We start from the raw sequence: 21923 nt of genomic DNA on the forward strand, positions 1-21923 counted from the left end.
AACGGAGTTTTTGGCAGCCGGGAAAAGCAGAGCGGCGCTGGCTGACCAGTGTCGGCTAGCTGGCCGGTATATGACCCACCTTCGGGACGGCACGGGACAAACATCGGCCCCACCAAGTCCGAGCTACCGCCAATTCAGGCGACATCCGCCGAAGTAGATGCAACTTTAAACTCGACATCTGGCGCACGTAGAACCACCACGTGTTCTTGATGTTCCGATGTTTTCTGATCTGCACGTAATACTGATGTGTAATTCATTGTATCTAGTTGCCATTAATCCACTGTTCGCAGTCTCGTGGGTGACTTCAAGATGGGAAGACTCCAGCGCTGACCGCAATCCATCGGACAAGATTCTCGGGACAATACAAATTCGCCTTCAAAGCACTATGGGCGCTCTCTCTCAGTCAAAATTGAAGCTCAAAGTTCCGTTGGTTGCCGACCTTGTTGGGCAGTAGCTCCCACAGACAGAAAGAAAGCGAGAGATGTTACTTTGGCCACAGCCTCGCACCACCAAGGTACCCCGAAACCTTGCTCGCTCACCCAAGGCGAGGCAGGAGAAGATCAACCACACTCTTTCTCCGTTGGTCGGGGCCGCGTCAAAAGTTTTCTTGCCTCTTCATTAGCTCCTTCCATCTCCCTCTGCTCCTTCCAACACCACGCTCCTCGCCACACTCATCACACCCAATCTCGCTTCCTTTCTTCTCGATCAAGACGAGTCTCGGGATTTATCACGCCATAGTTGCAAACACATCCGTCTCGACGTTCCTTCCCACATCAGCACCTCAAGCAGTAGCCAGTGCAAATGAAGATAGTCACCGCCGCCAGTCCCGTGGTCCCAGATGCCGCACCTCGTCAAACCGCGCCTCCTCAATACGATTCAGTCTCGCACGCGCACCGCGTGCAGAATTACGACTTGCCCGCATGGCAAGACACTAGCTACACCGCCTGCTTCCTGTTCGACTCAAAATCACCTAGCGACGGCGCAGCGGATCCCGAGTCCGAGTGGGAAGCCAGACTCCGCGTGAAGTCCCGCGACCTGCCACGTCTCATGCGGGAAGGTTTCCACTGGACGCCCGCTAACTTCGACCCCGGCGCCACGTACATCCAGAAAGATCTCAGTGGCGAGAAGAAAACGATCAAGAGGCGCTGGACGCAGTCCCGTAACTTCTTTCTGTCGGACCTGAGCGACAACCCTTACTGGGCCGCGACATTGGTAATCTATGCTCGTAGCACCAGGGTCCTGTCGAGATTCAAAGTAACCGACGTCACCCCGGATACGATGAGCTGGGCTGCCGCGTGGAAGAAGGATGAGCACTGGGGCAACGTGCATTGGATTTACGAATGGGATTGCCGGAGGCCCCAGGAAAGCTACAATGCCGTGTACGGCGAAATGCCGCTGGACGGGTGGTGGCCGTGGCCCAAACGTGCGGTCAATGACATTCCCCCGGAGTGCGGGAGCGTGGTTGGGAGACAGAACAATGAGGTGTAAGGCAAAGAAGCATAACCAGTTTATCATCATGACTATTTAGCAGAATCCTAATTGCATCCATTCGTACCCCTTCATCTGGATTCAATGTCTTGCATCCGCAACGTTTCATGTACATATTGTATCATGGACGCGCACCATCTCGAATTCCTGCCCCTGGCTCTCCATTTCCAACCGCCAGAATGGGGTTATGACTGCTTTGTGACCCAGCCACGGCTGCTCGACTTGGGGCGGTCGAGTCCTCCTGTCCGCCATGTTCCGATCGAGGTGATGGCTAAGAGCCGTTACGAGACGATCCACGCCAGGTAAAGGAGCACAGACCTGATCAGCGTCAGCAAACCAGCTGCAGGTTGAAATGGCGATGTCGAGACCGATGGGTTTATAAATGGACGCTAGGGTATATTCGAAAGATGGACCAAGAAATAACACTATTTAGAATAGCGAATGTAAACCCCGCCCAAAAAAATGGCCAAAAAAACCACAACCACCGCCAAAAAAACCACCACGGCTGTCCCCATCCTAACGTCAAGCTGGGCGTCCACCCCCCCGATTATCTCAAGCTCGGCGCCGCCCCCGGCCACACGGACCGTCCCCATCGCGCCCCCAGTGCTCTGGTCTGGGACCCCTCTTCCAGAGGCCGGCACCTCCTCCGCCTTCTGCTCTTCAGGAAGCTCAGAGTCTCTGCGATGACGACACACGTTAGCGGGACGTGAACGGGATGGTTTACAGCGTCTGTGACTGTGCAGATGGAAAACTCACGTATTGTCAGGCGAAGGAGGCGCCTGCTGGCCAGAGGGGGTGGAGCGGGTTTGCGATGAGGATTCGCCGGGGGGAGCGGCCGCCGAAGCGGGGGGGCAGTTGCGGAGGGTGACGCGGAAGATGAGGCTGTGATTGAATACGTCAGAACGGGGAACACTCGGAGGACCGGGGGGAGGCCAAGGGAGAACACTTACATGCCCATGGTGGAATTGATATTGGTTATGAATAATAACCAAGAAAAAAAGCGAATGTTGTGTGGTTATGATGTTGAACCAAAAAAAAAGCGGGATGGTGGGATCAAAGACAAGATGAAAGACGAGGCGATCTTGAGATGGGATTAAATAGGGGATTGAGGGAGACATCAGCTTCTCTTTGCTACCTTCCATCTGAGGGTGCCTTCACACTTCAGGACGACGATTACATCACAGGAATGACTGCGGAAGGAGTTGTCGTCTGCTCAGGGGAAGGCATCATGGGGGGTGGAGGGCGTGAAAGACGCGGGGGGCGGCACAGGATATGGAGTTCCTTCTATCCTGAATGCCAGATACTCAAGCGAACCCTTGGAAGAGTAAGAAGGAGCCTCTTGCCTTACATGTACACTAGCGTTGGTAACCCCTGTTGTCGACTGAGTTTGTAGATTGGCACCCGAGGTGATGGGTGCCTCGCACATGCCGTGATACTCTTACTGGGGCAAATTGCAGTATCGTGTCGGATGTCTAAATCCTCCGCGACTGCCATGCCTCTGGCACCTTCACCCCTGGGTCTTGTTAGCGGAAAGATGTCCACTTGCTTACCTTCCAGAATTTGAACTTGGAACTCACCCGGTTGTCGTGATCTCGTTCGTCGAGAAAGCGCAGTACGGCCAGAAGTTGTACCTAAGAGAGGCTGCCAACACAATCGCCCATCCATCCCATCAAGACATGCAGGGACTGAACCATGTTGGCAGAGAGCATCCGGCGTCATCAGATCACCACCGTATGACGTTGAGGTATCGGGACTATCGGTCTCCTCTCGGGCGGCCCTGCGGCTGTAATCAGATGGAACATCTTCTGTTGGGTATGGACACAAATACACAAAGCGTCCAAGTTCTGAAGCCTCGCGCGTATAGTACATGGAGAAAAGAAGCTCACATTCCTCAAAAACACCAGCCACGGCCATACTTCTACACATACCCAAATTAATACATCGCGAGCCATGCAGCCGGCCGGTCTTGGTCTGTCTCTCTCTCTCTCCCCGTTTGCGCCGCTCTTTTCTATTCGTGGGGGGGGACTCTGAAACGTCATCTCGCCTTGTCGTAATCTCTGCTCCATAGCAAGTCGTTTCTCAAAACAAAAAAACACCCCCTTCTTGACGAATCTCCCCCCATAATCATCTCAACCGACCATCATTGTCATCATCGAAAACAAAAAGGCTCTCTCTCTTCTCTATTACACCTCCTCGGCAGCTACGGACTCGTAGCCGCCCGCCCTTCTCCTTCCTCTGCCCATGTTCATCAGGCTTGGGCTCTCGTACATGGCCGTGTAGTTGACGGGCTCGCCCGCCAGCACGGCGGAGCCGTTCTCGCGCCGGCCGAACGTAGGCGCGGGGTCGCACCAGAAGTCGCGGCAGTTGGCCATGCAGCCGTTGGAGTACGGGTTCTTCTTCCTCCGCTTGTTCTGGGTCGCGGCACCGCGGCCACGGATGGTCTCGATGAATGGGTCAACACCCAGGAGGCGGGACCACCGCTGCAGGAGTCCACCCTTGTGCTTGTGGCCGTGGGCATGGCCGTGACTACCGGCCGCCTCGGGGGCGGCAAGGGACGGGTGGTTCGGGTCCAGGGGCGTTCCGGTCGATGTGAAGGCCGAGGTGAGGGAGCCGTCTTGGACGCCAAACATGTTCTCGTAGGTCGTCATGGCTCGGGAGACCTGGACAAACTGCACAAACAGAAGCATGCCAACCCAGGTAAGCTGCAGAGTGGCCCAGACGGTGGTGATCGCCGTGTATTCGTCGGCGTTGACGACTTTGCAAAGACCAGGACTGAGGAAGTTGCAGCTATCCGAAGCCTTGTCCGAGATGTTGGAAAAGTCTGACAGGGCATTAGCGCTACAGTCGGAGCATGAGGGGAATATCACGTACAGTAGTAGACGAGGAAGTCGTAGACGATAATGCCCAAAGTCAGGCTGATGAGGTACAAGAAGAAGTGACGGTGGTTGTTTACACCGATGCAGTTGTAGACCCATGGGCAGTGGCTAGTATTTCGGTCAACTTTGTTCGCGGAGAAGGGCACATGCCGACTCACTGATCGTGTTTGGCGACACACTTCTGGCAGCGCTTGCAGTGCTTGCTGCGCAGCGGTGTCCGGATCATGCAGGTGACGCAAAAGTTGGTCTCGTCAAACTTCCACTGCTTCAGGAGCTCGTCGATGACAGTCTTTTGCTCGGCAATGCCGTTCATCTTGGGGACGAATCCCGGATCGTATCGCATGGCGGCGCTGTAAAAGTAGCCACAGAGTCCGAGGAGAGCTCCCAAGGCCAGGTTCAACCACCAGTGAGGTCCGGTAGTGTCTACGTCGGGTCAGCGGCAATCAGGACACGTCCGAGGCTATCGAATCATACCTGACGAGCCCGTTGTACCGGGCAAGATAGTAGTCAGCCATCTCAGGGAGACCCAGAACAGTGAAGCGGCAAAGATGCCGGCCAGCCAGGGCTAGTCTTGTCAGCAGAGATCTCAGTGTCAACGACACGGCAACCTACGGTTCTGTGGAAATGTCTCATATCGGGCGGCGCGAACTCGATGACTTGTTGGGCGCACCATTGCATGGCGTATCCAATGGCCAATGAGAAGAACAAGCCGGCATACACGGGCATGCTCGCCAGTATCGTGATCATGGACCAAACCAGCAGGAAAGGCCACAGGAACAGGAACTTGGTGACGAAGCCCCTCTTATCCTGGCGGAGGAAGCGCGCACCCGGGAACTGTGGCTCAATCGGCTGTCCGTCCTCGTCGTATCCGCACTCCTTCAGGGCCCTGTGCCACGCGCCCGTCGTGTTGAGTTCCTTTGCCGTGCCGGCTGGGGTCTTGCCGGTGGACGTTTTGGCGAACCGGTCGGCTCCGTACTCGAGCAGCTTCTGTATGCACGCGGGCGAGCCCTTGACCAGTGCCCAGTGCAACGCGGTAAACCCTTGCTCGTCGGTGGTGTGGACGCTGGCGCCCCAGCGGAGGAAGAGGTCGACGCACTGCGGGAATCCCTTGTAGGCCGACCACATGAGCGCCGTGTGCCCGTAGCTATCGAGCACGTCGACTGGGATGCCCTGGTGGAGGAGGAGGACCAGCAGGAGGGTGTTGCCGTTGAAGGTGGAGATGTGGAGGGTATTGTAGCCCTGGGCATCGGTGATGAGGGGGTCGGCGCCATGTTGAAGGAGGAGATTGACGGTGTAGTAGTGGCATCTCTGAGCGGCCCATTGAAGAGGTGTCGCGACGGATTCTCCTCCCTTTTTGTTGATCTCGGCGCCATTGTCAATGAGGAACTTGCTCATGGCATACTGGTTGTTTATCGCCGCCCACTAATAAAGGTCGTTAGTCCCATGTGATCAAAGCACGTGTCGTCTAGAGAGGGTTGCATGGCTGCAAGACGGCCACGTACATGCAAGGGTGTGATGCCTTCGTCGTCAGTGTATGTCGCATCGTATTCTCCCGACTCGAAGAGCTTCTCCATGGCCGGTACGTCTCCCACTCTTGCAATCTGCATTATGTCGTTTTCCGCGCTCGGCGCATCGCCGCCGATGTTACCCATCTCTAGCTCATTATTCAGCGTGGGCGCGGCGGCGCTCGTTTTGTTGGCTGGCTGGTTCGGGGCCACGGAGGGGGCGGCAGCGCTGCCCGGCGTGGCAGACTTGTCCATCGGTATCGGCGGTCGCAAACCAAGCGGTGTAACCGTGTCGCGTTCGAGGTGGACGAGTCGAGTATAGAAGCAATGACGACGAAGGAAGGGTGTTCTCGGAAGATTAAACTTGGGGTTTCGAGCCTAGCGTCGCATTGCTTAAAAGACGGTCCAAACGAGAGGTACAAGGGGAGAGAGACAATTAGAGAGGGAAAAAAGGGCGACGAGAGAGAACCACGGCCGAAAAGACGGAAAAGACGCCGAGAGCCAAGTGGGCGAAATTGCGTGGTCGTCAGCTTTCACGCTCGGCAAACGGTCGAAGACTGGGGAATTCGACGTTAGGGGATCGCCGCGACCCTCTACCCCCTAAATCGGACTAGCGAGGCTGAGCTGACAAAGATGGGCCCGCTACTGTCTGCCGGTTTATCCGTGATTGGCTACAACAGGGTTAACACCCCAAAGCTTGGCACGAAAACCCTAGGCTAGCTCGGATTCTTCGGACACCTCAGCCTCGTCTGTTAAAGTGGATCTGTTGTGGCTGAAGAGACTGACGTGTGAAGAGAACTCCACTTGTGCTCGCGTCAGTCTCCACTGACGGAGCTACATTGGCGATTTCTTCTGGAAATCTGTCAACGGCCACGACTCAACATCGCCAAACCAGACACCCCCTCCCCGCCCCGGTCGCTCATTCGCAGGGTATCATCCCACCACAGGGGACCAAACCCATCACTCACCAAGCTACACACTCCTCTGCGAGCTCTTCCGAACAGCACGCGACTCGACCATCTGCGACCATGGCCGACAAGATGAGCGGCTCCTTGACGGAGTTCTTCGAGCTCATCATGACCCCCTCGGCGCCCGTCATCCTTATCGGCGCCGCCATCGTCCTGCTCTTTCCCATCCTCCTGCACTACATCCTGATCAAGTCGACGCCCTACACGACCCTCCCTTCGGTCCTCCTCCTGGGCCCCGCCGGCGCCGGCAAGACAGCCTTGCTCACCCTTTTCGAGCGCGGCGACGCCCCCGCATCCACGCACACGAGCCAACGGCCCCAGACAGTCGAGCTGACAGCCTCGCGCGACAGCAAGACGGCCCAGAGCTTCCGCAACCACGATGACACCTCGGGCACCCACACCAAGTTCCTCCTCGTTGACACCCCGGGCCACGGCAAGCTGCGCAACCACGCGATGGCCAAGCTCGCCGGCGCCGCCTCGGACAAGTCCAAGCTCAAGGCCATCTTGTTTCTGGTCGACGCCGCCGCCATCGGCGAGAACGAGGTCCTCGCGCCCACCGCCGCCTACCTCTACGACGTTCTCCTCGGTCTGCAGAAGCGCGCCTCCTCGAGCAAGTCGTCCAAGCCCCCCGCGCCCATCCCCGTGCTCGTCGCCGCCAACAAGACGGATCTTTTCACGGCGCTGCCGGCCGCGCTGGTCAAGACGAACCTCGAGGCCGAGATCACCCGGATACGCTCGTCGCGCAGCAAGGGCCTGCTCGACTCGGGAGTCGGCATCGACGACATCGGCTCCGAGGAGCACGACGACTGGCTGGGCGCATACGGCACGGAGAAGTTTACATTTGACCAGCTGCGCGAGTTCGACGTTGATGTCGACGTCATCGCGGGCAACGTTACGGGAAGCGGCTCGGGCCCGGACAAGTGGTGGTCTTGGATTGCGCAGCGGGTATAACCCGTGGCAGCAGGGGTCAACGATGATAGGTAATAAAAAGGCACATAATGAGGTTCTGTTAACGAGTGGGACGCCGGTTGAGATGCGCAAAATATTGTGATGTGTGATAATTCTATCCTTGTAGGAACAGATCCGACCGTGTTCGCTCTATGTAGACGTTGAGTCTACCCCGTCCCAAGATTTCCAAGCAAATGCCGCCAACCGAGGTCAGTTGATGGGACCCAAGATTCGTCCCTGCCACCCACTGCCATGCCCGCTTTCCGAACGCCGATGCCGAGGCTACCGTCTTCCCTAGTATAGTCTTGCTGCCTCTCTCTTTCTCTCTCTCTGTGTCTTCTTTTAAAATACTCAAAGCTCTATTTATAATAATCAAACTCCTTCTCGTTGACTCTTTTCTGTTTGAAATTGAAAGGAGAAATAGCGGGAGAAAAGAAGGAACAACCCCCAGTGAATCAGGCCTTCTTGTTCACGACCCAGGTGAGCAGATCGACCTTGGTGACGACGGCCACGGGCTTGGACAGGCTGCCGGCGCCGTCGGCCTTGTCGGTGACGACGGCGGCGCTGTTCCACTCGAGGAACTTGCTGAGCACGGAGAGGGGCGTGTCGAGGGTGATCTCGACAAAGTTGCGCTTCTTCTGCTTCCTGGCCTTGTCGCCGGCGCCCTCGCCAGCCTGGCGGGGGTCGGTGACAACCTCGTCGAGGCGGCCAAAGTCGAACATGACGTCGCTGACGGGGCTCGAGCCCGTGGCGCGGCCGGACGAGATGTAGCTGAGCAGGTTGCCGAGCGTCACGAGACCGACGAGCCTGTTGCCGGTCGCGGAGAGGACGGGCAGCTGGTCGAAGCCCTTGTCGCGCATGATCTCGGAGGCCTCGGAGCACGGGCTCGTGGCGGGGACAGACATGACGGGCTTCAGGCGCAGGGCGCGGATGGTGGCGCCCTCGTAGGGGTCGGCGCCGGCGGTCTTGCTGCCGCCGTTGCTAGGCTTGTCGGCGTCGGCGCCGGCGGTGGCGTGGGTGTCGAGACCGTTGACCTCGGGGAGGAGGTCGTTGGCGGCGAGCCAGTCGTCGTCGGCAAACTTGGAGAGGTAGCTGCGGATGCTGTCGGGCAGGACGACGACGACGGTGTGGCCCTTGCCGAGACCGAGGTCCTTGATGGCGCGGAAGGCTGCGGCCAGGGCGGAGCCGGAGCTGCCGCCGACGAGCAGGCCCTCCTCGGCGATGAGGCGGCGGGCGAGCTGGAAGGACTCGCGGTCCTCGGTCTTGTACCACTTGTCGACGAGGTCGCGGTCGAGGACGTCGGGGATGAAGTCGTAGCCGATGCCCTCGACCTTGTAGGACTCGTTCTCGTGCTCCTTGTTGAGGGATTCGGGCACGGCGAGGATGCTGCCGTGGGGGTCGGCGGCGATGACCTTGATGTTCTTGTTGTGCTTCTTGAGGCCGCGGGCGATGCCGGTGATGGTGCCTCCGGTGCCTGCGCCGGCGACGACGGCGTCGACGGCACCGCCGGTCTGGGCCCAGATCTCCTCGGCGGTGCCGAACTCGTGGGCGAGGGGGTTGTCGAGGTTGCCGTACTGGTCGAGGATGTGGGCGTTGGGGATCTCCTTCTCGAGGCGGCGGGCGACGCCGATGTGCGACTCGGGGCTGTCCCAGGCGGCCTGGGTGGGTGTGCGGATGATGGTGGCGCCCAGAGCGCGCAGGACCGAGACCTTTTCGGCCGACATCTTTTCGGGGAGAGTGATGATGGTCTTGTAGCCCTTAATGGCGCCGACGAGGGCCAGGCCAATGCCGCTGTGGTGGTGGTGGTGTCTGTCAGCGATTGCGAACGGAAGAGGCAGGGAGAGAGAAACAGGGGGCGGCGTACGTGTTACCGCTGGTGGGCTCGATGAGGGTGTCGCCGGGCTTGATGCGGCCAGACCTCTCGGCCTCCTCGATCATGCGCAGGGCGATGCGGTCCTTGACGCTGCCGCCGGCATTGAAGAGCTCGACCTTTGCGTAGATCTCGGCCTCGATGCCCAGGCTCTGGGGGATCTTGTTGAGGCGCACGAGGGGCGTGTTACCGATGAGCTCGGTGGCCGACCGGGCGGTGACGGCGACCCTGGTGGCGTTGATGGACTTGACGTCGCCCATGATTGTGTGGGTGGTGGGAAATGTATGTGTGTGTGTGTGTGTGTGTTATGTGGGCGACTCTTGAGGTGTTTGAAGAAGAAAGATGCAAGAAGGAGGACAAAAAGAGCCCCGGAGGTCGTGATGTAGAGAGGGAGGGCAAAGGTAGAGCGAGAGGGAGGGAGACGGAGAGAGAGGCGATTTGGTGGAAAAGAGAAACGCAATCCACTTGGTGGGATGGTGTGAGAATTGAGAAAAACGACCCCGCCAACGCCGAAGATATCCGCCCGCAGGGGACCCGCCCTTGTACCGCCCCGATCCGTATGGCTTGCACGGGTGCTGGGCGCCGTTACATCTGTCTCCCTTACAGAGGGTAGCATGCTTAACATCCCGCCCCATTCGGTTCTGTCACCTGTGCCTTTGATTTTTTTTGTTTAATTTTCACTTTTGCCCCTCTTCCCTCTTGGAATACCTGGGCCATTTCCAAGTTACCGTTATGTCATACCGCGAAAAACCTGGACGGCCTACGGATTGTCCCTCGGCATTCCCCGAGTCCTGCCTCTCAGCTCATGCACGTGGCCTCATTCTTCTAGGTTTCGGGGGGTTTTCCCCCCTTCTCTCTTCTCAGCCGACAAAAAAGTGTCCGGGTCCTGACAGCGCTTTGGGTCTCCAACTTTGACCGGGTTCATCTCACAACGCACTACAACAACCTACGTGCGCAGCGCTCTCAGACTTTGCAGCACTCGGCCGGCCGTTCCCGCAACTCGGCCGAGAGACGGCAACGGCAGGACGTCAACTTTGATTGATTGATCTCGTATTGACTAACATGGCGACATGAGCAACATTTAACCTCAACTTTTCCCAGCCAGCCAGGGGTTGCCCCATCGCATGAGTTACGATTCCCGCAGGGCCTGGATCTAACAACTCTGGGGAATCAAATGTTCAATATACCATTTCATCACCATTTTATGGGCGTTTTCACTGGCCACTCAACCTCACGATGAACTTCTAGTGCCAAAATGCTACTTACGGCTTATTCGTCCGCTGTTCGGCCGAATACCGCCCGCGAATCCTTCTGCTGCAAGCCACCATCGCCAGATCATCACATATAAGTGCGTCTGGCGTCGCTCGTCCGTCCGCAATAGTCCGTAGCAAATCAACATATATAGATCTGGATGTCTTCCAGCCGTCGTGCCTATTGCTGTATCGACCCATCTCCCCCGATCCTCAGCTTTTTTGCACTGTTGGGACTCACTTTTAACTTTCTCTCTTACTGGCCCAAGTAAGCAATGGCGGCAGAGCCTACAACCCCATCCTCCCAAAGAAACATCGTCATTCTTGGAGGCTCATATGGCGGCGTTTCGACGGCCCATTACCTCCTTAAACATGTCCTGCCGAAACTGCCCAACCATGACGTGTACCAAGTCGCTCTCGTCAGCCCCTCGACACAAGCTCTGTGTCGTCCAGCGTGTCCTCGGGCGCTGATATCCGACGATATGTTCCCCCAAGACAAGCTCTTCGTCGACATCTTGACCGCATTCACGTCGTATTCCAAGACCACCCCGTTCCGGTTCGTTCACGGGACCGCAACATCGGTGAACCACGTCGAGCGAACCGTGGACATCGCCTTGGCAAACGATCATGGCGTCGAGACCTTGACCTATCATGCCCTAGTCATCGCTACGGGGGCATCGACGCCTTCGCCTCTCCTCGGTCTCAACCGCGACGCGGAGACCCTGAGGCAGAGCTGGGCCGAGTTTCGAAAGGATCTGCCAAAAGCCAAGAGCATCGTCATCGCCGGCGGGGGCCCGGCAGGAGTCGAGACCGCGGGGGAGCTCGGCGAGCATCTTAATGGTCGAGCTGGCTGGGCAAGTACCAAGCTGGAGAACCCGAAAACCTCCATCACACTCGTGACCGCCGCGTCCCAGATTCTCCCTGCCCTTCGCCCGAGTATCGCCCAGAAAGCGGAGGAGTACCTCGCCCAAGTTGGAGTCACCATCCTCAAGGGTGTCCGGGTCGAGGCTGTTAGCCCGGCCTTAGCGGGAGTTGGTCAAGTCGTGCAGAACGCCGCCATCACCCTCGACAGTGGCAAGACGCTCGAGGCCGACCTTTACATCCCTGCGACGGGAACACGACCAAACACCGACTTCGTCGATGGCAGCCTCCTCCTTCCCGACCGCAGGGTTGACACCAATCCCTCGACTCTTCGCGTCGACAAAGCCGGCGCCCGCGTCTACGCCATCGGCGACGCGTCCTCCTTCGCCAGACCCGCCGTCCACAACATCCTGAGCGCCGTCCCGGTCCTGTGCTTCAACATCAGACGCGATCTTCTCCTGACCTCAGAGAGACCAGAGGCCGCGGCAGCGGAGGACAGGCTGTTCACTGAGGACACCCGTGAGACCCAGCTGGTTCCGATCGGGAGGAGCAAAGGCGTGGGCGCTGCGATGGGGTATCGGCTACCCAGCTTCGGGGTTTGGATGATCAAGGGAAGGGATTATTGGTTGTGGACGACTGGTAGTCTTTGGAGCGGGAGCCAATGGGCCAAGGAGTCGTGAGCGAGTACTTCACCGTGGCCAAGTCTTGAATGTCTGTAAGCTGGATTGTTGAGATCATTGTTACTTGTTACCTAATTCACATTATTCGTCATTGCATACATTCAGCCGGTCAGTCTCTTCTTATTCACATGTTTCTTTCGCGGCCCCGAGTCACTTCAACTCTCAACTCTTGTATCTCGTACCCCACGAATACTTCCATCAGATGTAGGTGTCACCCATCACAACCACGCGTAGAACACTTCGCAGTGCTCAATGACTGTCGCTGCGAGTTTCCTTCCTCCCCTCCCCTAAGCACATTCAAAACTATGTACGGCTTATGTAGATGAACACCATCCTCATATTGCCATGCGCCTAGGACGTTCGCGCATGTGGATGCTTACTCAGACTATGTCAAGCGTTGCTCTTGGCAAAACATGCTACCTCCAACTTCCAATTCTAGAAGCACATTGGCCAGCCTCCGCGAGTGCGGCATGCCCGAGGGTATACGCATGACTTACAGTTGCGTGGTTGCCGAGCTGGGTGCGCCATCGGGTGTTTTCAGCCATGTCGGGGATCAGATATAGTCAGATGCGGTCGCCATGTCTCAGTCCAGCCCTAAGCCACGAGGAAGCCGCCCCGGTTGACCACACGCGTAGCCCACGCTCTCCTTTGCGGGCAACGGAAGAATGTGCCGCAATCAGACATGATATCAAGGCCTGAAGCTTCCGCTAGATCCAGGTCTCCTCCCTCTGCATCTGGACCATCCAAGGCTGGCTGAATGACTTGTGTCACCACACGCCGGGGCTGATGGTCAGACTCGTTGACCATGCTTGTCTCTCGTCAAGCCAGTGGGCTGCTTCATGCTTACAGACGCCCAATATTGCTTGTTACACCGAGTCGCCCGGGTATTCAACTGACATGGCTGTGTATGATCATGCACAACCTAGCCCGGTGAACTTGACATGTGAGAAACGGCCATACTTGGACTGTAATCACTTATTAAACCACGGTTCCTCCCGTGGTGCTCAAGGTCACTCACTATACTGTTGCTTCCCAGTCGGCATAGCTTAAATCATCGATTCGCTACACTCTGTACACCTTTCAGAACTCTCAGTTGCAGCCATGGCTCGCATTCAAGACTTTCAGGGTATGCAATACTCTCGCACCGGCGACGAGCTCGAACAGCAGGACTACGCCTTCTTCAACCAGCAGTATGCCACCTCCACCTACCAGAAGGACCACGACATGAACCCGGACCTCATCGTCCGGCCAAAGCATGACGAGGACGTCATCAGGGCCGTCAACTGGGCCCGCGAGAACAAGGTCGCCGTCGCCGTCAAGAGCGGCGGCCACCAGTACAGCGGCGCCTCCTCCACCGGCGGCAAAAACATCCAGGTCGACCTCAGCAACACCTACAAGGACCTGATGGTCTTGCGGCCCAAGGAGCCCATCGCCGACGACAGAGCCCTTGTTTATATCGGCGTCAGCACCACCATGATGGACCTCAACAAGTACCTCAAGCACAACAAGCTCTTCGTCCCGACCGGGCAGTGCGCCTACGTCGGCGTTGGCGGACACGGCCAGACCGGCGGCTACGGGCAGCTCGGTCGCAGCTTCGGCCTCTTCGGCGACCACATCAAGACCATCCGCCTTGTCTGCCACGACGGTGTCATCAGGGACATCACCAAGTTGAACGACCCCGAGCTGTTCTACGCCCTCCTCGGCGGTAGCCCGGGCAACTTCGGTATCATCACCCACTACATCGTCGAGGTGTACAGATCCAAGAGCTACCTCGGCACCGTTGCCGGACCAAACGGCTTCAAGGGCCCCCACGGTATCAAAGCACTGTGGATCTACTCCAAGGAGGTCCTCACCCGGCTGCTCACCACCATTGCCGAGATGGCCGACGACCCAACCTTCCCGCGCGGGTTCGACCTCTGCGTCAGCGTCATCAGCACAGAGTTCCCCATGGCCACCCTGTTCAAGGAGCTCAACGACGCCAGCGTCTGGGACCGCGTCCAGGACAAGATCAGGAACGCCTTGGAGGACAAGTTCCTCAAGCTCCTCAACGGCAAGTTCCCGGCCTCCATCATCCTCTACGCGCAGTGGTGCCCGACCAGCAAGGGCGACAAGTACGACGCCCGCGTCGACGCCTGGTTCAACAAGTTCCGGGAGCTCAAGGGCCTGCTGGAGAACGAGAGCCTGCAGTTCGGCGAGTTCGACATGGAAATGTCCGACATGACGGGCCAGTGGCTCTTCCCGCGGGCGCGCGAGTTCGACCTCCCCTACGTCAAGCGCACCTACGCGACCAAGTCGACGACGCTGGGCCGCGACAACTGGGTCGGCGCCGTCGTCGACCGCATCGACCTCATCTACAACCCGGAGCAGTACCTCCGCGGTCACGCCGGCGAGAAGGCCTTTGAGCGCTTCATGCGCTGCAAGCTCTCGGTGCAGATCCAGTGCTTCGGCGGCGCCGAGTCGCGCTTCTTCGCCAACAGGGGCAACGGCACCTCGTACAGCTGGCGGGACTCGTCCGTCGTCCAGACGCTGGACTGCTTCCACAACCCGGACGAGGAGTCCAGGCGGTACGCCCAGGACTGGCAGAACAAGAACGACACCGTCATGATCGGGCCGCGCAGCCCGTTCAGCAAGCAGGACAGACGTGTCCTTTGGGGGTCCTACGGGGACTGGAACCTGGGCGACGAGAGTGTGTGGAAGACGTACTACGAGGACCAAGAGAAGTATAACAGACTTGGGAGGGTCAGGGCCAGGGCCGACCCTAACGGCACCTTTACGGCAAACCCATTTGCTGTCACAGCGGCTGGTAGCAAGAAGTGATTGGGACAGAAATGGGTAGGTAGGGTAGCAGACGAGAGATCGATTCTTTCACGTCCTTTTAAAATGGAGTTGTAAAATTGCAGTACAACATGAATCCTCCCTGCTCTCGGCCCTTGTCAAACTCGTGGGCTTCCCCATGTCTGACGCCGTGCCTTCTATTGCTGCTCAACATTCTTCGCCTGTTCTCTTCACATGGCCATCCTCAGCGCCAGCATCTTGCCGATATCAGGCGTGCCGAGTCCCGAAACGGCGTCCCATCCCGCAACAGACGGCCAGCTCGCGTTGGGCACGATCTTGGCCCCGAACTCGGGCGGGAACTTCTTCGTCCCGAACCCGGTCGTCCCGGTACATCCCACCGACTGCCCGGCCGCCACGTCGTTGAGGGCCTGCAGCCCGGCGCCGTACAGCCACGGGTTGATGAACCCCATCGGCGGCTTCCCCGCCTGGATGAGCGCCGCGTTGACGGAGCCGACCATGCCCGCCCAGATCGGCGCCGCGGCGCTCGTCCCCTGGAACCCGGACAGCTGGCCCTCGTTGACGAACGTGAGGTTGAAGCTCTGCGCGCTGACGTCCGGGAACCCGCGGCCCGACGCGTTGAACAGGCCCTCGAACCGGCCTCCGATGGCGTTCTTGAGGTACGCCGGGACGGCCTGCTCTTGGTACGCCGGCCGGGCGAACTTGTCCGAGAAGCCGCCGCTCGAGAAGTCGCTCGCGCGCTCCGGCGTCACGCCCCGGACGCCGCCGACGCCCGTGACGAAGGGGCACGACGCCGGGAACACGGCGTTGAATCGCGTGCTCTTTGTGCCGTCGTTCGTGACGCACGTGTTGCCCGGCCCGGAGTCGCCCGACGCGGCGAACATGGTGACCCCCCGAGCGCCGAGGGCGCCGAACTGGTTGCAGACCTGCTGGACGTACCCGTCCGGCAGGGACTGTTCGTTCTCGCCGAAGCTCGTCGTGATGGTGTGCGGGAGCTGGTCGTCCGGCAGCTTGAGCATGGCGTCCAGCCATATGAGCCAAGGCTCCGTCGTGTCTCCCGGCTGGCCTCCCAGCTCCAGCTTGATCGGCCCGTCTCCCGCGACAGAGAGCTCGACGTTGGGGACCGGGTTGGACAGGGAGGCGGTGTACTGAATGTCGAAGTTCAGCTCGGCGTTGGAGAGCTTGTTCTGGTTCTGATCGATTGTCCCGCCGTTAATGCTGAGGAAGGAAAAGTTTACACCAGTCGATGGCGGGTCAACTTTCTTGGCGAAGAGGGCGAAATCGGCGAACTTGGCGACCTGGTTCTGGGAGGCGTAGACCCCGATGCCACGAGCCGGGCTGGCCGTTAAGCCTGCGGGGACGTTGTAGAGCGCCCTGATGCAGCTGGGCGTGACGCTTCTGTTACACGTGGGATCGACTTGGGCAGACTGGGCCAGTGGTGGAGGCGCAGCATCCGCCTGCAGCGTGTACAGAAGCTTCGGGCTCGACCCTGCAAGCGACCTCTTGTGTTTCCGAAGCTCCTCGCCGCCAGGAATTTGCTCTTCCGCAGGAGGGGAAGATGCAGGCGCTTGATGCATCATGGGATGCGAACAGAACCTCGTTGTGGGGGTTATCAACGAGATGCTGCGTTTCAGATCCAGCGGCAGTGAGTACTTCAACGTTCTCAAAACCTCTTTGCCGCTGTCCGCATGCTGGAACCATGCAAAGTCCGCATCGAGAAGCATGTTGGCATCCCTCACCGTCGTCTTGAGCCGGATCCAGTGGTCGTCGATGTTGATGGCTGCCGCATCTGCGTTTCCTTGTTCGACAAGCCAGCTCACTACGGCGTCAAGGGCTTCGCTGTCCGGGTTGAGCAGCAACTGTGCCTCAATTTGTGACAGGTGCTTGCCGTAAAGGGTATGACCGGGTGTCGATACGCTGTAGAGCGCCTCCTCTACCTGGCGGCTCTTGTCGAGGGCAATAGAGAGACTGAACAGATGGTCAGGATCCGCGGGGCGAGAACGTGTCCATTGAGATGGCGGCGCTCTCGCATATTCCACTTGTACTAAGCCAAGCTGCGATGCGTGGATAGGGGTGACAGAGAGGGCAAGGGAAATGATCGAAACCAGGAGAGGCAACATTCTAGCAGCTCAAGCTTGTGCCCCTGGCACAATATCCTCTGGGTGGTGTGTGTGTACTATCGAAACCGGGCAGTCATAGACTCCTTTCCAGAAGAGAAAAGAATAGTGAGTAAAGAACGGACCACCACGACACATGGGGTAAAATAAACAGGACGAAATGCAGGGCAACAGATGTGTGTTATTACTTATGGTTATTGGGACGGAGTTCTTAGTTTCTCCGCGCAAAGTGCCGTTGAGAGGGAAGTTAGGTGTCAAACATCCTTGAAACTCGAGGCGGTATAAGTGTCGACGCAGTCTTAAGCTTGAAACAAACCCAAACCCAAACCCTGATAGCGCTGTATGATTCTGCTAAACATCGGATTCTTTCTGAGGCCCTTGTTTTGTCCCGTGTATCTGCCGGCTAGTTTCAAGACTTCACGCCAGACACCGATACAAATATTCCTCCAGGTGCGAATGCATTTGACTTCTCCCATGTCCAAAAACAAATCACTGTTACCCCAAAGTCGCCGATTCTCCAGTTTCTAATTATGTTAGGGGTTTCTAGGCAATATTTAGGTCAATTGAAGATCCCCAACCTTGGCAAAATAAGGTCCGTTGGCCGGGGGAGGGGGGGCAGGCATACCCTAACTAACAAATAGTTCAAGTCTCACCCAAATACTGCTAAATAAGGAACTTTGCCGGAACTCAGTGTTATCCGAGATCTACATAGCCGCGCAAGCCTGAACTAGGTACACCTGCTATGCTAGTACTAGGAAACCTCATCACGACGCCAAGACCCCCGGCACAATCAACTGCAGCGATCCCGATGACACTTCACGAGAGACACCATGGTTAACGGATTCAAACTCATCTCTGTTTTCGGTTACGCGAGATAATAGACGGACCTTATGTCGAGGGACGAAGTGATGTGTCCGACAGCAAGGCTCTACCAGTCGAGACGTTGCGGAAAACGATACTGTTGGGATATCTGGCGTCAAGTAAATTGAAAACGCGTGATACATTTCAGATCATGATTGGAGAGAAATTTTTCTCATGGGTCGGGAGCAAGAGTGTCGTCTGGTACTTTGGAGGAAACCGGCGACTCCTGTCGTTCGGCACAACTTCGTGCCAACATCCCATCACCGACATACAAGTAAACGTGACTTCACGCTAGACTGCATTCTTTCCAGGGGGGGATCGAGTATTAGGTTTTATGGGTGTGACGATCTCAAAACTCGGGATCATCCCAAGGAAGTCTATTGGATGCCCACGGTTGAAGCCATCGACCATACTGTAAACCTTATCCCATCTCGAGGCATTAGTCGCCCTGAAACAAACGATGGGAACCCAGCCTCTTCAGCTGACTCAAGCAAGGTCTCACAAGGAGCCAGGAGTCTTGTCAAGAACGCTGGGAGCCTACGCCATTCTCGCCATCCTGCAACTTTGGCTGGGGAAATGAGAAAGTGAACCGCTACGAGCTGACGAAGCTTCCTGCCCCCATGGCCTTCATCGTTTGCTCTTCATCAATCTAAGTTTTCGGGTTAACGTTGACTGAAGAAAATTATCGCACGGGACAGACAGGCTCCTCACAAAGCCGATGCAATGAACCCCCAGGATATCTCTGCTGAACCTACTAATAAGAATTCGAGTCAATGACCCTGTCGAAACGTCTACACTCATGTACGGGTCCCTTGCCTAAAGACCCAATCCAGCAACAACGCTGCGGTGCTAGATCTTCAGCTTGCGAGAACCACCGTTGCAGTTCATGCACTCTTTGGCTTCTCCTGTGTCAACCTGCGAGGATGTGGAAGTTGAGCGAGTGACTCCCCGGCGCAGTGCTACAAGCTTCATTAACCCATGTTGGAATCAACCCAACTCGCCTGTTTCCTACTTTGTTGCCACCGCATCCTTACCGCTTCTTCCCCGATTCTTTTTCTTTCTTATCACCATGAGACGTGTCTGAGGCTGCAGATGAACAAGAATGACACAGAGCACGCCGCATTGCGTGATTTGTCATGGAGTTACCGATGCTCTCTGCCAGGCGTCCGACCCATGGCCCAACCATCCTGGCACGTCCCGATGGCAATGAAAAAAGACAGGCATCTTCCGTCGGGGCGTCTGTCGCCCTGCTGCGTCGTAGGAAATTACTTGTCTGCTTGTGTCAACGTCCCCGCGTCCGGACACCACGGTCGAGACTCGCTGACAGCTCTCTGGTCATGGCCGTCATGTCAGAGCCACAGGACAGAACATCGGCAGGTCAGGTACCAAGATGGCGTCAGAGACTCTTTGACGGAGGGGAAGTTCGATGCGGACACGTCTGTCACACGCACGATGACGATTCTCTTCGACCTCTCTCTCTCTCTCTCTTTTTTTTTTTTTTTAATCAACTGCAAGCAAGTCGTTTCAACCATACAAACGAGCCGGCGAGGGTCTAAACCAATTGCGGAAGCGCTCCGAACCACCTGGGTCCACTCTCCGGAAGGGCGCCGCTCCGGCCCGGAAGACTAACCCGTTTGACTTTCGCTACCTCATCTCTGGACCCGGCCCACCTAGCACGAACAACATTGGTCCTTTCTCCGTTCCGAAACAGCCGGATTCCTGTCGGGATGCTGATGGTATGGCGGCATCGTCCCGATACTCGCTCTAACTGAAAAGTCAACCGTCAATCATGTGTCGGAATCGTTCCGATGACACACTCAACATCCGCTCAGTAGCGAAGGCCATCTAGCGATATGTAATAGAAACAAGACCCAAGTTGGAGATACTTCCATTTACAAAACAAAAAGCTTGGCCCATTGTAGTCATCCATACTATTCGTTCCGACGCCCAGCACGATAATGATTCGTGTACATGACAGCCTGACATGGCTCCAACGAGAGTATTCCATTTTCATCCCGCCGATATTGGCCGTTACGCTATTGATCTTTGCGGTTATGTCCATCCTCGAATGCTTCAAGCCAGTGGGCAAGAGGAAGGCAAAGAATGGGAAACGACCCCTTCTCCCTCCCGGTCCGCCAACGCGCCCCTTGTTCGGCAATCTCCTCCAATTCAAAGATAGCAAGGGCGATCCGTTTCACAAACAAGTACGTCTCTCATGGGTGTATCCTATTCGGATACATCTTCTTGTTGGCCCACGTATCAAACGCTCACTCGTTCCCAGCTACTCTCTCTACGAGACTATGGCGACATGACGACCCTCCACCTCGGCTCCAAGACTCTGGTCTTCCTCAACAGCAACCGTGTCGTGTCCGAAATCATCGCCAAAAGAGGCAGCCGAACCAACGAGCGCTCCCCGATGCCCATTTCCAACACCCTCGTCGACTATGGCCGCAAGTCGCTCCTCCTGCCCCAAGACCAATGGGCAGAGCCTCGGCGTGTGATGCACAGCCTGCTTAGCGGCACGGCGCTCCGCCAATACGGCACCTGGCAGGAGCTTGAGAGCACGCAGATGATGGCCGAGTACGTCATCAGGCCGGGCGCGTGGTACAGGCATCACTACCGGTACGCCAACTCGGTGATCCACCGCATCGCCCTGGGCGAGCGGCTGGTGAAGACGCCCGAGGAGCTCGTGGAGATGCAGAATGCTGTGACCTTTTTCGTTGGGAGCATCGGCAGCAGCGTCATTGACTGGTTCCCGGAGCTGGACAAGCTGCCGCGGTTCCTGCAGTTCTGGAGGCCTCACTGGGAGGCGTTGGGCCAGTGGAACCTTGACCTGTACAGCAGATGGTACAACCCTATCAAGAACAAGGTCGAGAACGGCACGGCCCCTCCGTCGTTCGTCCGCGACGTGTTGCTGCACCCTGACACGAAGTTCAAGGGCGACGACATCGATGCGATGTACGTCGCCATGCAGCTCATCGAGGCCGGGAGCGACACGACGAGGGAGGCGTTGAACATCATGACCATGGCAGCGCTGGAGCACCCCGACGTGTTCCAAAGAGCCCGGGAAGAGGTGGACAAAGTCTGTGGTGTCGACGAAGAGGCGAGATTACCGACTCTGGCTGATATGGACGACTTGAGGTACATCTGTGCCATGGCCAAGGAGATCTTGCGCTGGCGGCCCATCTTCCCCATCACCCCCGATCACACGGCTTCGCAGGATATCGAGTTTGAGGGATACTATTTCCCGGCCGGCACCGGCTTCACCGTCAACGGACCGGCTGTGAGCCGTGACTGTGACGAACCCGAGGAGTTCAAGCCTGAGCGGTGGCTGGACGGGCACGAGACGGATATCGCGCACGGCTTGTGGGCTTTTGGCGGTGGCCGTCGGATTTGCGTGGGTTACCGCCTGGCCCAGCGCAGCATGTTTCTCAACATTGCCAGACTGGTCCAGTGTGTTGACTATAGAGCCGTAAGCCTTCCCTTCTGCCCCCCTTCTGCTCTCCTCGCATCCACCTGGTGTCATGCTCACCCGACCATTTTCCAGAATGGCCCCTACAACAGTTTTGTCTTGAACTTGGAGGCGACGGACGAGCCGTTCCCTGTCAAAGTCATGATGCGCAGTGCCGTTTATGAAGCGCTCATACTGCGTGAGGCAGAGGCAGCTGGGGTTCTGGAGGAAGCGAGATTGTTTAAAGATTGAGAC

General features: G+C 57.3%; 8 protein-coding genes across 8 annotated transcripts; 5 read left to right on the forward strand and 3 right to left on the reverse strand.

Annotated features, from left to right (window-relative positions):
- Positions 1-801: 801 nt before the first annotated feature.
- CH63R_03321 (Short chain dehydrogenase reductase family) lies at positions 802-1488 on the forward strand (the record flags this gene model as incomplete). Its single annotated transcript, XM_018298296.1, has 1 exon — positions 802-1488. One exon carries the CDS (start codon positions 802-804, stop codon positions 1486-1488), a length of 687 nt encoding a protein of 228 aa, XP_018163112.1.
- Positions 1489-3671: 2183 nt separating this feature from the next.
- On the reverse strand, positions 3672-6124 carry CH63R_03322 (Palmitoyltransferase; the record flags this gene model as incomplete). The annotated part of the gene is made up of 6 exons (XM_018298297.1): positions 3672-4309; positions 4360-4472; positions 4523-4787; positions 4839-4929; positions 4977-5786; positions 5867-6124. 6 exons carry the CDS (start codon positions 6122-6124, stop codon positions 3672-3674), a joined length of 2175 nt encoding a protein of 724 aa, XP_018163113.1.
- A 773-nt stretch (positions 6125-6897) lies between these two features.
- CH63R_03323 (Signal recognition particle receptor beta subunit) lies at positions 6898-7788 on the forward strand (the record flags this gene model as incomplete). Its single annotated transcript, XM_018298298.1, has 1 exon — positions 6898-7788. The coding sequence occupies one exon, from the start codon at positions 6898-6900 to the stop codon at positions 7786-7788; it is 891 nt and encodes a 296-aa protein (XP_018163114.1).
- A 452-nt stretch (positions 7789-8240) lies between these two features.
- On the reverse strand, positions 8241-9915 carry CH63R_03324 (Cystathionine beta-synthase; the record flags this gene model as incomplete). Its single annotated transcript, XM_018298299.1, has 2 exons — positions 8241-9576; positions 9650-9915. The coding sequence occupies 2 exons, from the start codon at positions 9913-9915 to the stop codon at positions 8241-8243; spliced, it is 1602 nt and encodes a 533-aa protein (XP_018163115.1).
- A 1265-nt stretch (positions 9916-11180) lies between these two features.
- Positions 11181-12446, forward strand: CH63R_03325 (Amid-like mitochondrial; the record flags this gene model as incomplete). Its single annotated transcript, XM_018298300.1, has 1 exon — positions 11181-12446. One exon carries the CDS (start codon positions 11181-11183, stop codon positions 12444-12446), a length of 1266 nt encoding a protein of 421 aa, XP_018163116.1.
- A 1101-nt stretch (positions 12447-13547) lies between these two features.
- On the forward strand, positions 13548-15263 carry CH63R_03326 (FAD binding domain-containing protein; the record flags this gene model as incomplete). Its single annotated transcript, XM_018298301.1, has 1 exon — positions 13548-15263. The coding sequence occupies one exon, from the start codon at positions 13548-13550 to the stop codon at positions 15261-15263; it is 1716 nt and encodes a 571-aa protein (XP_018163117.1).
- Positions 15264-15451: 188 nt separating this feature from the next.
- CH63R_03327 (Tripeptidyl peptidase sed3) lies at positions 15452-17359 on the reverse strand (the record flags this gene model as incomplete). The annotated part of the gene is made up of 1 exon (XM_018298302.1): positions 15452-17359. One exon carries the CDS (start codon positions 17357-17359, stop codon positions 15452-15454), a length of 1908 nt encoding a protein of 635 aa, XP_018163118.1.
- Positions 17360-20271: 2912 nt separating this feature from the next.
- On the forward strand, positions 20272-21920 carry CH63R_03328 (Cytochrome P450; the record flags this gene model as incomplete). Its single annotated transcript, XM_018298303.1, has 3 exons — positions 20272-20421; positions 20499-21689; positions 21765-21920. The coding sequence occupies 3 exons, from the start codon at positions 20272-20274 to the stop codon at positions 21918-21920; spliced, it is 1497 nt and encodes a 498-aa protein (XP_018163119.1).
- Between the last annotated feature and the right edge of the window lie 3 nt (positions 21921-21923).

The sequence above is a fragment of the Colletotrichum higginsianum genome, chromosome 2 (genome assembly GCF_001672515.1).
Source record: "Colletotrichum higginsianum IMI 349063 chromosome 2, whole genome shotgun sequence".
Lineage (NCBI taxonomy): Eukaryota > Fungi > Ascomycota > Sordariomycetes > Glomerellales > Glomerellaceae > Colletotrichum > Colletotrichum higginsianum.